General features: G+C 34.0%; 2 protein-coding genes across 2 annotated transcripts; one reads left to right on the top strand and one right to left on the bottom strand.

The window, feature by feature from the left end:
• On the top strand, positions 112–2,462 carry LOC104721260 (uncharacterized protein ycf39). The gene is made up of 7 exons (XM_010439198.2): positions 112–605; positions 689–787; positions 1,067–1,261; positions 1,429–1,521; positions 1,614–1,709; positions 1,805–1,945; positions 2,056–2,462. Exons 1-7 carry the CDS (start codon positions 225–227, stop codon positions 2,230–2,232), a joined length of 1,182 nt encoding a protein of 393 aa, XP_010437500.1. The 5' UTR covers positions 112–224; the 3' UTR covers positions 2,233–2,462.
• Positions 5,598–7,382, bottom strand: LOC109127218. Its single transcript, XM_019231742.1, has 3 exons — positions 7,377–7,382; positions 5,995–7,215; positions 5,598–5,897 (listed from the first exon to the last, which is right to left on the bottom strand). The coding sequence occupies exons 1-3, from the start codon at positions 7,380–7,382 to the stop codon at positions 5,598–5,600; spliced, it is 1,527 nt and encodes a 508-aa protein (XP_019087287.1).

Genomic DNA, 14,356 nt, shown 5'->3' on the forward strand with positions numbered 1-14,356 from the left:
AAATAATAATAGTTCACAAGTATCATAAACAGGCTAGGCCCATTAGTTTAATCAGGCCCAATTTGACTTACAGCTGGTTTTATATTATCATATACAGATTAATTCCGTGGCGACTAATGAAAGCCAATCCACGAGCTGACGTGGCAAAACTCACATCATCTAACTGTCGTCTCTCTCTCTCCCTCTCTTGAACTCTTCTCTTCTCTTCTCTTCCACTAGTGACGATGGCTTCTCTCAGGCTCCCCGCTCAGCTTGTTACACGTGGCACTCTCAATCATCATGACTCTTCCGGACCTCTCTCCTGGCGGCGCTCTCTCACACCGGAAAATTCAATCTCGCTCTTCCCATCTTCCTCATCCTCCTCCTCGTCCCTTAACCGGGAACGATCAACGGTAGTCCCGGTAACATGCAGTGCTGCGGCGGTTAATCTTGCTCCGGGGACACCTGTCCGACCCACGAGCATCTTGGTGGTTGGAGCCACCGGAACTTTGGGAAGACAAATCGTCCGGCGAGGTTTAGATGAAGGTTATGACGTTAGGTGCTTGGTCCGACCAAGACCAGCTCCCGCCGACTTCCTCCGTGATTGGGGCGCCACCGTCGTCAATGTACGTATTCACATCTTCTCTCCTTAAGTCTTTTATTTTTTTTGTCCAAGAGAGAAACTAAACCGGAGTTTTGTGTGGTGTAGGCGGATCTTAGTAAACCGGAGACAATTCCGGCGACTTTGGTAGGTGTCCACACTGTTATTGATTGTGCAACTGGACGTCCCGAAGAACCCATCAAGACGGTAAGCTTCTTAATTACCTCTCTCTCTTTCTTTTTGTTAAAGCTTCAATTTTGATTTGGCCAGGGGATTTTGTAATTCTTGTTGTTAAAGATTCAATTTTTGATTTTTGAATTTGACTGGCTTGTTTTGTAATACTAATCGAGAGACTTTGACTGGCGTGTTGTGTCTAATACTCTCTCACTTTCATGCCTTTGCTATGTACGTTTGAGTGTTGGTTGGATAGAATCAGGGAGGGTGGTGGTTCCAATGTGATTGAAATTTAATGTGTGTTCTGTTTAGGTAGATTGGGAAGGTAAAGTTGCTCTGATACAATGTGCAAAGGCAATGGGGATTCAGAAATACGTCTTCTACTCTATCCACAATTGCGATAAGCATCCCGAGGTTCCTCTCATGGAGATTAAGTATTGTACTGAGAAGTTCCTTCAGGAATCTGGTTTAAACCACATCACCATCCGGTTATGTGGTTTCATGCAAGTAAGCCTCACTCCCTTAATCTATCTGTCTCTTGTACCTTTTTGGAACTTATGCATCTAGTTGTCCTTCTTGACCGTTGTGGAAATTGAGTACTTGATATTATATGTGTGTGGTAATAATGGCTGATTGTTGTCTTATCCAGAGTATTCTTCTATACCTCTCTGCAGGGTCTTATCGGTCAATATGCAGTTCCAATTCTTGAGGAAAAATCTGTTTGGGGAACAGATGCACCAACTCGTGTTGCTTACATGGACACACAGGTGAGTAGACAATATAGATGTAATTCATTTCTTTGTGTAAAAGGTGGGTGAAGCACACAAAATGTTTATACATGTTCCTCATGCTACAACAGGATATTGCTAGGCTGACACTTATAGCTTTACGCAATGAGAAAATCAACGGAAAGCTTCTAACTTTTGCTGGCCCTCGTGCATGGACAACCCAAGAAGTAAGCAGGGTTATAGTTACTAGTCTGTTGTATGAAATGGATAGAGAAAATGTTATTAAAGCGTAAGCTTTTTCATTACCCTGTTGTCATGTCAGGTGATAACACTATGTGAGAGACTTGCTGGGCAAGATGCAAATGTCACAACCGTTCCAGTTTCTGTATTGAGAGTCACGCGTCAGTTAACTCGTTTCTTCCAATGGACAAATGATGTCGCGGATAGACTGGCCTTCTCAGAGGTAAAATTTGGCCTTTTATCACCTAACGATGATAGTTTTTGTTTCATAGTTTGCTTTTCAGATAAACTGAAATCATGCTTCTAATATATATGTGACACGAACACATTCAGGTTCTCTCGAGTGACACGGTGTTCTCTGCTCCGATGACCGAGACTAATAGCCTACTAGGTGTGGATCAGAAGGACATGGTGACTCTAGAGAAGTACTTGCAGGATTACTTCAGTAACATATTGAAGAAACTTAAGGATCTAAAGGCACAATCCAAGCAATCAGACATCTACTTCTGAGTTCTGACCTTGTGGTGGTGATAAGATTCAACACTATTTCAAAACTGCATTTGCATCCATACTGTGAGCTTCGTTGTATCTTATGTTCTTCAATGGTTATTGTGCTTCTTCTTGTAATTAAAGAGAATTATTGTAATGTAAATGTGGCTTGAGGTGCCCAGAGAAATTCTTTGTTGCCTTGTGGAGAAACCAACAGGTGAAAAAGATAATGAGATTCCTTTTACGAACCATCTCTGTTTTAACCTTTGGTAGAAGCTAGGCCTGTGAGCTTCTTGTTACTATTTTTTCTTCATCTTAAAGTCTTCTTCTAATTTATTGGTTCTTGTTACTGTGAGTAAAAGAGAGAGAGCTTTTGCCAAATGAATAGTAAGATCAAATAAATGCCAAGTCCTAAGTCTCAATGTAACTTGAGAACTTAGCAAGTGGAACAAGATCATTCACTATCTATGGTTGAAATTTGCTATCACTTTTGTAAGAATCCGAAAAAGAAATGATCCATTGGATATCAACTTCTAATCTAGACCAGCAAATTCACTTTTAAGATCAGAAGTAACAAGTGTTTGCAAAAGGTGTGTTGAGTTGTTAAATCAGTATTTTAAAATCTTTTAGACCTATTATCAATATCTTTTTCTAGTGTCGTTTTGTAAAAGCAGTAATTCATACATACACACTAAAGATAAACAACAAGACATTGAGATGGTACGATCACGTTTAACAAATCAAAATCTGATAATTAAGGAAATATAAAGAGGAAAAGAATTGTCGAATCTAATTATAGGGTTAGGTCGTTGATCATCATTTAGGTTGTCTTGTCTATGTCTTTTCGTATAATATTTTCATTGATTTTATTCCATTGATATAGTACAGTATTAAATAATGAGAGAAGAAACAAAACATCTGTGTTCTCCCCAAATTATTTCTGGCCTACCTCGACAGCAACCCCGATCACTTAAACCAAAGATAAACGGTCTAGTTACATTTTATACACATTATTCTCTTCTAATTAATACCGAAACTCTATATAGTTTATTCTATAGTTTAGTTTAGTTTAGTTATCTATCAATCTATCATGCATTATAAAATCTATACATTGTTCAGAAGTGGATGCGAAGTTTTTACTGTAGTTAATCATAAGTTCCTAAGTTTATTTTTGACGACATTCATATATTCTTTATCCGTTAAATTCCTAAACAAACGACCTTATCTGTAACATATTACTCTTATAGACGTTATTTCTTGATTTGATTACCGAAATGTTGATATATGTATAGTTCTTCCCTAGTTAAAACGCATCATAAAATCGTGGATGCTAGCTGGATCAGCGGATGCCTTATAAAGTTTTGGGTTGCCACTATATTACAACGTGTACTTATTACTTTCTCAACATTTCAATTTATACTTTTCACTTCTTTATAAAATAACATAAACTTAATTCACTCTGCATATAACAACACAAATTTTTTAAAAATTCTAAAACAACACCTCTCCAATTGAGAGAAAAAATTACGATCACTAAACCTGATTAAACCACAAATCACAATTACTCTTATGCATTTGACTCAAACACGCGACTTGACAACAACCCAACAAAATATATCATTTTTTTTTAATCAAACCACGATATATCATTCTAAATGAGTAACCGAAGAAAGAAAAAAAAATCAATTTAGGGATTTAGGTTTCTTCAAACATCGACCATCTCAACTTTAGGAAATCATGAGCTCTTCAGATTTGAACCGTTCAGCCAATCGGGAAGCTCGTCGTGGAGTTCCGATAAGTCTTGATTAAAAACAGAGAACATTGAAGACAGAGAACATTGACAAACAAGTCTTGTTTTTGAAGGAGGAATTGGGTCATGAGATGGCTATGATAGCTTTAAAAACAGTAGGTGTTGCAGTATAGTTGTGAGCTCACTTGTATAGTTGTGGGGAATAGTGTAGGTGATACTTGACTCATTATGGCTATGTGGAAGAGTGTAGGTGTTGTTATGGCTTGTTGCCGTGTAATATTGTTGTTATGTATGGTTATGGTCATTAATCCAAATGTTGTGTTGTTAAGCCTACAAATTCAATAAGAATTGGTCTCAGATGGTCTCAAACGATATCATCAAACATAAATCCTCAATAAGAATTGATCTCAAATGGTCTCTTTCAATATCATTAAACATAATCCAACTTAAGAACCAAACATAGATCAGCAACAAAAACTTGCAACTCCTAAAACCAAAACAGAAACCTGCAACTCCTAAAACCAAAACAAAAACCTGCAACTCCAAAAATCAAAAACCTGCAACTCCTAAAACCAAACCAGAAACCTGCAACTCCTAAAACCAAAACAAAAACCTACAACTCCTAAAACCAAACCAAAAACCTGCAACTCCTAAAACCAAAAACCTGCAACTCCTAAAACAAAATCAAAAACCTGTAACCACTTCCAAAAACATGAAGCATCAACACAACTCTTAGATATTGATTTCTTGTGTGAGTGTGTGTGGTCCCTGTGAAAGTGTGATTGTCTCTGCTGCTTGAAATGTTGATGGACCAGCCCCATCAAACTTTGTTCTCTGCTTACTACTCTTACTTTTTTTTTCCTTCTTTTCCTTCTTTTCCTTCTTTTCTTTCGGTTTCTTCTTTTCTTTCTTTTCCTTCTTTTCCTCCTTTTCTTTTGGAAATGTAGGACATCCAGCTGAATTGTGACCTGCTACACCACACTTGCTACAATGCATGATTCTCCCTTGCCTTCCGAGTTTGTCTGGATCATTTTTGCTCTCACCCATATTCTTCTTTGGCTTCTTCTTCTTTGGTTCCTTTTTCTTTTTCTTGGGTGATTCATTTTTCCCTTTAATCTGATCATAATTCTTCTTCTGACCCTTCTTTTTACCAGGTAGATTTGGATATGGAGGTTTGGTTATCAATACATATTTGTTGGTCATCCAAAAACGTGGACCTCTAACTGGATCAGGACCTTTATCATACACTTCTTTCCATACATGAGTAGTAAAGTATGGGGACACAAAATCATCAACATCCTTGTTAGCATCCAAGATTGCTGCATAAGCATGTTCACATGGAATCCCTGTGATTTGCCACTTGCAACATGAACATTCCCATTTACTTGTTGACAAGTTCACAAAATGTGAGTTCCCATCTAAATAAACGTCAAACCGCCCATGTGTTCCTTTTGTGATTTTACAGTTCATAGCATCTTCTTTCTCAGCCTCCAGTATCTCTGTTGCATACTTAGAGAGCTTTTTTTTCCATTTTCCTATTTTCAGATTTCTCTTAGTAATCCTTCCCATTGCTTGCCTTCTTATAGTTTCCAACATTGGAACTAATGCCTTTGCCCTTGCCTTGACAATTGTAGAGTTAAAAGACTATTGCATTGTTGTCCACATCCTCACAACTACTTCCTAACCTATAATAAGCTCTTGACCAACTTCGTGGATTCTCCTTCATCACATCATCATAAAGAGACAGATCATAGACTCTAATCTTGTTCAGGTTTGCTTCAAATTCAGCATGGTTATAACTCCAAGCTAGGTGCCACACCATTTTTTTTAGCAAGTCTTTATCACCACGCCAGTTCTTCAAGTTATCCACAATATGCTTGACACACATTCTATGCTCAGCATTTGGCAGCTTATTTTTTACAGAACTTATGATTCCCTACATAATTACATAAACAAACAAGCAAAGATGTAACTCCAAGCTAGTTTAAAATGAAACAAGACAAATATTTAAACAGTGAGACCAAAACACTTACTTTAGAACGATCTGATATGATGACATAATCCTTCCCATCCTTTAGATTCAAATCAGCCTTAAGTAGTTTAAGAAACCACAACCAATTATCAGCATTTTCAGTTTGTACTGCTGCCCACGCAATTGGATATATCTGATTATTCGCATCATGTGCAATAGCAGTCAATAGGCAGCCTTTAACGGCGTGTTTCAGAAAAGTTCCATCAATCCCAATGATAGGCCGACAATAGTAGAATCCTTGTTTCATTGCTCCAAGACACACATAAAAACGTTTAAAAACATCTGTAACAACTTCACCATCATCATTAGGGATTGTATCAACTATTGCAGTGGATCCTGGATTTGAAACAACGATTTCAGCTGCATAACCTCTAAGATGAGCAAAATGTTGAGCATATTCTTGTTGAAGCCACTTTAGAGCTAGAAGTCTCCCTCTTTGAACTTGTCCTATAGAACTTAGTATGTTCCATCGCTCTTTAATATGCCTTTGAATATCAAGAGGCATATACTTAGGTTGCAACCTCAATTTATCAAGGAATAGCCTTCCAATGACAGGACTCTTCAACAGCTTGCATTTACCATTAGATTTACATCTATGATATCCACAATTAGTCCTCACAACCCACAATTGTCGAGTCTTGTCATATGCGGCGTATACTTTCCAATTACAATTTTTATCTTGACCACATACAAAGCTCATTTTGTCCTTCCCCCATCTGTTTTGCTTAATGTTTTCCCTCGACTTCAAAGCATGATTTAACACAACCTCTTTGAACTCAACCCCAGTGAAAAATGTTCTTCCAATAGCTAACTTCTCGTTATTTCCCATCCTAATTTTCCTATCTCTAATAACTATCGGATCTTCCTCTTCATTTGAACTCTCTGGGATAGTATTTCGATTAATCCTAAAGTCATCAAACCAGTTTGCTACTGATTCCTCTATCTCGAACTCAAACCTGTCAACTATGTCGTCTTCTTCATCTTTCTTCTTTGCTGCTTTACTCTCCCTTTTGTCATCTTCATGTTCAGACTTGTCTCTCTTTCGTTTTTTGTTGCTTTGGTTTGCCTCATTCCTGACTTCAACAACTATGTCATCACCAGCCTCATCACTTCCATTGTCTTTGTCTTCTCCATCATCTCCGCTCTTGTCTCCATCATCCTCACTCTCGACAACATTATCCTCATCGTCTCCATCATCCCCACTATGTTCAGACTTGTCTCTCTTTCGTTTATGTTGTTTTATAAAGAGGTGAAAAGTATAGGTTGAAATGTTGAGAAAGTAATAAGTACATGTTGTAATATAGTAGTAACCCTAAAGTTTTTGTAACCAACTTTTCTATACTATCATTTCTTCCTTAGTTGGTGAAAATTCATTTGTATCACCAACATGATCTAAACAAATCCGACTTAAGAGTCTTATTAGACTATGGCCCAAAACATTAGAATTCCACGAGAAAGTAAATAAATCAATCAAATATTATTTACCATACGTTAGGTACAAAAAAAAAACTAAGTCCATATAAAGTAAAAATACTAGGCATGCATTATTGATTGATATGTCTCACTACACTAATGCCAAATTGCCAAAGGAACGTTTGTTCTGTTTAGAACTTTTTCAGATATTTTCTTTTGTTTCTCTCTCAACTTGAAAGTCGAACGTAGGAGGCAAAAGAATTTCAATAATAGAGGAGAAACAAAAAAAATAAAAATATAGACAGATGGAAATATATAAGTGGGCATGATGAGGGAAGTGATCTATATACTCTAGTGGCAGAGAAAGAAGATAAAATCCAATGAATGCTCTTCACAATCAGATCAGACCAGTCCTTATTTTTCTTTAATATATATACTTTCTTAATTATCAATTTTTATATTTACATATTGGGAGGGAACAGTTGCTTTCTGTTGGATATTCTCTTTTTACATTTTTTTTTTTTTTGCACTTTTTCAGAGATTAGTTTCGGACCCTCCATAACCCTAGGGATTTACTTTGAATTAAAAAAAAAAATTTTTTTTACATTTTTAACCTATCTTTCACATAAATATTGAATATTTTCCCATACTTTCTCAACCGTAATTCTTATGATTTTATAAAGTGATTACTACCTAAATGCGTAATGAATTTAGAATTTTAAATAGGTTAAATATATACGTGAAAGAATTTAGAATTTTAAACACCAAAGCATGAAGGTCATTCCACACCATAAAAACAAACAATTAAGCAGAGAGTGAGGAGAAACTCAGGTTCCAAGGAGGAACACAAGAAAGTCAAAGCGATTCTTTCGAGTTGAAATTTCTACTTTTTTTTTTTTTTCCTTTTACAGGTAAAAACGAAGCTTTTCTATTTGTTAGGTTTACGAGAATATACTCTTTGGTTTTTGGACCCTTTATTAAAATGTCTGCAACTAACTACTGTATTATCGATTCTCGTAATTTATTTGTTTTTCCTTGACAAATAATATTCACAAGAGTGAGGCATTGAATTGAATGATGTAATTTTTTATAATTTGGACTCGCCATGTGATCTATTGCGGCATTAATTAGTATATACTATATAGTAAGAGATTCATATACACATAGATTTTCAAAATTATTTATGAGACACATAAGTGGGTTAGTGGTCACACCTCCGTGGTTTCTCTATCAAATCTATAAAGCTTGAACTTTAATTTGGTTTAATCTTTACAACTTGAAGACCACTGGACCAGTGAAAGAAGAATTTCCATAAAAACTTTTTGATTTGCTTCACTTCAATCCCAAGTGAAAGTTATGAGAGGACCAGTGAAAAAAACTACTTAATTTAGTAATTTTTTTCGAAACCTCTTTCTTTTTTCAAGCTACTCCACCCCAAAATGTTTTATAATTGACAGTTTCCTATGCACTTTTTTAAATCAAATTTATATTAAAATCTGAATTTGCAATATGAATTTTGCAGTAACACGAATGAACCTACTTATCTGGGAAAATAAATTAAGACTTTACTATAATTACTAAAAATACTTATCACAACTATGTAACGATAGCTTTAGTAAATTTCTTATATGCTGTGTGTGTAAAAGCAAGATATTTCGTATATTGTTAAAAAGCAAAAATTAGCTCAAAATAGCTCACCCACCATTGTCATTTGTAGAAGGAGAGAGTTTCTTGCAGTGTCACAAGAAAGCCACCCAAAGCATTCGCAACAATGGAAACATTTCCCTTATAATTCACAACACTTGGATTTTCTCCTTTTCCTTATTAAAGAAGGTTTTTATTGAAAACATAACTACATAAGACACCCCAAAGTCATAGCACATGAAGGTTTTGTTGAACCACCAGACAAATTAATATTCCATAAGTTAAAAAGGTTCTTTAAATAAACACTGTCGTATTCCTTCAAATCAATTATAGTTATATCTCGACTCGACAGCATCCCCAACGAGAAATTTCTTTTTAGAAAAACAGTCATTCCTAATAATTCTTATGTAATGTCAATTAAAAAGAAGAATGCTTGATCAAAAACCCAAAAATTCCTTATTGACTAATGTCAATTATGTTGTAACGTATGCATAAAATGACTAAAAAATTAGTGTACGTCGTAGACTATAATACTATAGTACTACTATATTATACTATACACACATAATTAAATAGATATAAAAAATCGGAACATGTGTATAGCGAACTTTTTTTATAGCCAGTGAAATGTATGTCACATGTCACTGTCGTCGCCCAATTATTCTGTGCCGTATTCTCCCCCTTCTTTCAATCCTTTCTTATATGTGTTGTGTTTATTCGTCCTATAAACCCTAAATTCAGTCTACTTCCATTAATGACCATCACAACAATAACAACAGATATATTTTACTTACCAGAACTTTATTATTATATATACACGCTAATAATGTATGACCTAATCTATAGTGACATCTACGATTGCGTTTAAGTATACATAAATCAGAAGTACTCATCCTCTACAATAGAGTTACATAGTATTGATTTGCATATGAAATCGTGATGATCAACGATTGTTGAATAAGAGTAGTTTGAACCGTTATCTTAACAATAAGTGCAAACTTTGTTTTTGCTTGTCACAAGAACTCAACTTTTTACCAACTTTAATTTTTCAGAAATTTGAAATATATTCTCTACACTTAGTTTTGCTTAGTTACATCAAAGGTTTATAAATTTTGGCCAGAAACCTGCATAATCCGGTGTGGTAGCACATTACATATGAAAAACTGTAACCCAACTGAATAGCAACACAACACTTATAGTCTCCGGAATATGACTAAAGGTGATAGTTTCATTATGTTTTATGCTTTATTAAAAAAAAAAGATGAATCTCAATTGATTGACGTTTTTTCTTTCTTTTTTGGTCTGCGATTGACGTTTTCCTTCTCTGTATTTTCAGCCATAAACAAGTTGAAAGAAAAACAGTCATTTAGCTTAAAAGGCTGAAACGTTAGTACCGTTTGGTACCTAAATAAGTCAGATATAAGGAGAATATCTATGCTATTATCATTACAACAAAACCACAACATTGACAACTTTTTCTATATTTATATTATAGGCCAAACAGCAGTATCTATAATACTTTTACTTGCAATAAAAAATTTTACTTGCAAGGATCTATAATACCTTTTTTTTTTTTGGTTATCATCACAACTGATCGCTAAAGCAAATATCAAGTAAAATTAAGATCCTAATTGACAACATTGACAAAATTAAGACTAACGGCGAGTGGATGTAGAACATATAATGTGCATAACAAAGAAACTGGAAGTCTGGAACTTCATAAGCCAAAGAAAGACAAAAAAAACGATGGTGTTTTCTAGATTCTAGAATGGGCAAATTAAATGGTGTTGAGCTTGAACGTGCTTAACTTGATAAGCTAAAGAAAGTGAGGAAAATAAAAAGGTGATAGGGACAAGAAGAAGAAGACGACGTCACGCTGCATTAAATTCAATGTATAGCATAGTACTGTAAAATGTATTCCTTTTTAAAAGTTACTTCTACATTTTCATTTACAAACACTTCGAGTATAGTAGTATATAAGTATTTACTTCATCACTCTTTCCCCAAAATGTAACAATCAATTGCCTTATTGAAGTTGGGTAGGGGACCAAAGTAACTTTCTCAAAATGTCCTTACATCAGAATCAACAGGCTCTTCTTATATTCTGCACCTAACATCCCTAAGATTTTGGACATTTGTCAAATAATTTTGCATGACAATTATATATGATCTCCACTATTTTGGATTTCAGGTAAAGCATGAATACTATTTAATTTTCCCTTATGGAAACTACGTATATATATACTTATGTTATCGAGTAATTGGGGTTTTGTTCGCATTCCCCGTACCATTTATTATTAGAACGTACTAGAGTATTGTACAACCGTTCGTATGAATTCGTAACCGTGAGGCGTGAATACTCTATATATACGAGTTATCAAGGGAATGATAATCTTTCCGATAATTAAACCCATTTTTGCTAAGAGAGTAGTACCAATTACTAATTGAATTTCTTGTCATGCAGTGAATAAGATTCATTTGGTCTTACAATTAATGTTTTAAATAGGAAAGTAAGTTGTTTAGCAACATATGTGTACAATTATCCTCAATTTTGGGTTAAAAGCCATAGAATTTTGCTATGTAGAACATTCACATGGCCAACTATAATTTGATAACATCACATGCACTATTTTGTTTTTGGTTGAAATCATAACGCTAAATATAAAGATGTATAGAAGCTTCTATCCTTCGTATCAACTCAACCATTGGCCTATATAATAGGAGTGCTTTACTTTCTATTTTTACTTTCAGTTACCATGTGCCACACAGTGCAATAGAAACGCAGACAGATTAACTAAAGAACCCTTAATTAAATGAAACACCAGGTTTTATTTGTCATAATTTTGGAAACAATAAAGGATCTAGCATGCAGTAAAAAGGCAAATATTATGAAGAAACAAACAAAAAGACAAAAAAAAATTTAAAGTAAAAAAAGAGTTTGTTAAATAAAAAGTTAAAAGAAAATAGAAGGGACAAAAAGGGTTGCTTCTGCACCAAGTTATTCTGCGTATATAAAATTTTATATATCGATTTATAAGGCTTCGATGCTAAGTATTCTTATCGGGTGTCAAATATCCTGATGCTTTGTAAATTTTTGTTTTATAGTTCGTCACCATTTTTTTGTCGCTACGGGCCTGATTTGTTTTGTCGTGACAATGTGCATAGTCATTGGTAAATGTTCTAGACTGTTCCTTCTAGTCAATAACAAGTTTAAAAAAAAAAATCGTGTGCTGTTATAAATTCGATTTAACAAAAATATCAGTTTTGTGTAAAATTTAGTGAAGTAATCTGAGGAATGACGACAGATTTTGTAGAAACATGTCGATCTTTCGTATTTTTTCTTTAACATACATGCAAAAATATGCCTAACATAATGCAAACAAAATTCATCGTGTTTCTTCAAATATCTGATGATAGTAACATAACACCTTAGGACAAAATTTGACCCTAACCAAACACCTTAGGAAAAAGGTTTAGATGTCGATATAACAATTTCATTTTAAATTTCACTAACTGTTACGATATAGTTATATTTAAACAAGCGTTTGAAAATGAGTATTTGGAGCTCGAATGCTTATAGCAGTAATCGGCACGTAAAGATTTAATTTATGACTACATTGCATGAAATTTAAACCTCTCCAGGATTCCAGAAAGACTCTAAGTGCAAAGGAAACTTCCGACAAGAAGAACAGTGCCGACGATAAGCATGAACAAGGTGTGTATTTATACTGGGATTATGTTAAATTAACATAAAAAAATAATATATTTTAAAATCTAAAAATAATTTACAAAAAAATTCTATGTAATTAAAGTTTATTTTTTGAAAATTGAATAGAGACTAGAACTTTTTTTTAGCTATTTTTAAGCCAGTTTGAGGATATATACATTTTGAAAGTTATATTTAGGAGAATATGTTTTTAATTCACAATATCATGTATTGACGTGTCCAACACATATAAGCATACATATTAGAGTGTTTGTGTCAAGTTGTTACAAGCTTTTTGTTTTGTTTTGTTTAAATCGTCACACATATTTTTCATACAACAAAAAGAACTCGTCACACACTTTTAGCCTTCTTATTTTTTGTATTTTTTTGTTTGTTTGTTTTTAAGCTACATATTATTATACTACTAGTATATAAAAAGTAGCTCAAACCATTAAATAAATGTCGTTTTGGAATGGTATAGAATTAAGTTCAAATTCTGTCTTAAAATTCTTTCTCTTATTGTTTTTGGTTTTCTATGTATATATTATTTGTTCTGTTAGCATCACCCAATCGAATATATAAAAAAATAAATAAAAGAAGAGTCTAGTCAATGAGAGAGGAAGAAACATGACGACGTTAGCATCACACCTGAAGCCTGTATAACAAACATCGATTTAGTTACGTCTCTCTTGAACACTCAAACCAACTACAGTACGATATTTAAAAAAAAAAACATTTCATTCCTTTGACAATTAATCAATAAATTATTTTGATACAAATACTAATTGATAACAGATATAAATTCAGTACGAATTTTCATCATTTAATTTACTTACGTTACCCGTTACCATCATGTTAAAACGATTTTAAATTGTCCAAAATCAAATACACTGTCGTTACGTAATTAAAGACTAAAACTAAGGGTATAGTGGGAATAAATGGTCAAAATGAGTCAAAGTTACCGTCAAACTCAAACCACAAAGCCAAAGTAGTAGAATCGTACTTACACGACACGTTATTAACTTAAAACATCAAAAACTACTTACTAGAAACCAACCGTATCTTCTTTTTTTTTTTTTTCAAAGATCCATGTCATCTGTCTGAATCTCTATCTCAAAGTACTGTCCTAAAAAGGTTAAATTTTCCAACAACAAAATAAAAAAAAGATCAACGGGATATAATTTTGAGAATTTGGAAATAATTAATTGTTCTGAAAAAGGAGATTATGGTAAATAAATAAATAAAGAAAAAACACCGACTCATCCTATGGGAGAAACGGACGAAAATCTCGGTGCTGGCAAGATTCCTTCACAGTCCTTTGCTGTTTTTTTTTTGTTTTCTCACTTTTTCTTCTTCTTCTTCTTCATCTTCTTGAAGCTTAAAAAGAAAAATATATATCTTTTTTTCTTGTCATAGAGAAATTGAATAATTATCTAATAGTAAGGGATAGTAGAGAGAGAAAAAAAACAATCACTTCACAGTTCACACAAAACATCTTTGCTTTATTTGAGTTTTGCTATCAACATCAACCCACACCTTCTTTGCCCCTTATGCGCCTCCATCTCTTATTCCTCTCACCTACCTTTCAACTCTCTCTCTC

This window comes from Camelina sativa, chromosome 11, assembly GCF_000633955.1.
Source record: "Camelina sativa cultivar DH55 chromosome 11, Cs, whole genome shotgun sequence".
Taxonomy (NCBI): Eukaryota; Viridiplantae; Streptophyta; class Magnoliopsida; order Brassicales; family Brassicaceae; genus Camelina; species Camelina sativa.

Coding starts and splice junctions, on each gene's coding strand:
- LOC104721260 (XM_010439198.2), top strand. CDS start 225: ATGGCTTCTCTCAGGCTCCCCGCTCAGCTTGTTACACGTGGCACTCTC. Junction 606..688: donor GGGGCGCCACCGTCGTCAAT/GTACGTATTCAC, acceptor TGTGTGGTGTAG/GCGGATCTTAGTAAACCGGA. Junction 1,946..2,055: donor ATAGACTGGCCTTCTCAGAG/GTAAAATTTGGC, acceptor GAACACATTCAG/GTTCTCTCGAGTGACACGGT.
- LOC109127218 (XM_019231742.1), bottom strand. Junction 5,898..5,994: donor TCATATCAGATCGTTCTAAA/GTAAGTGTTTTG, acceptor GTAATTATGTAG/GGAATCATAAGTTCTGTAAA.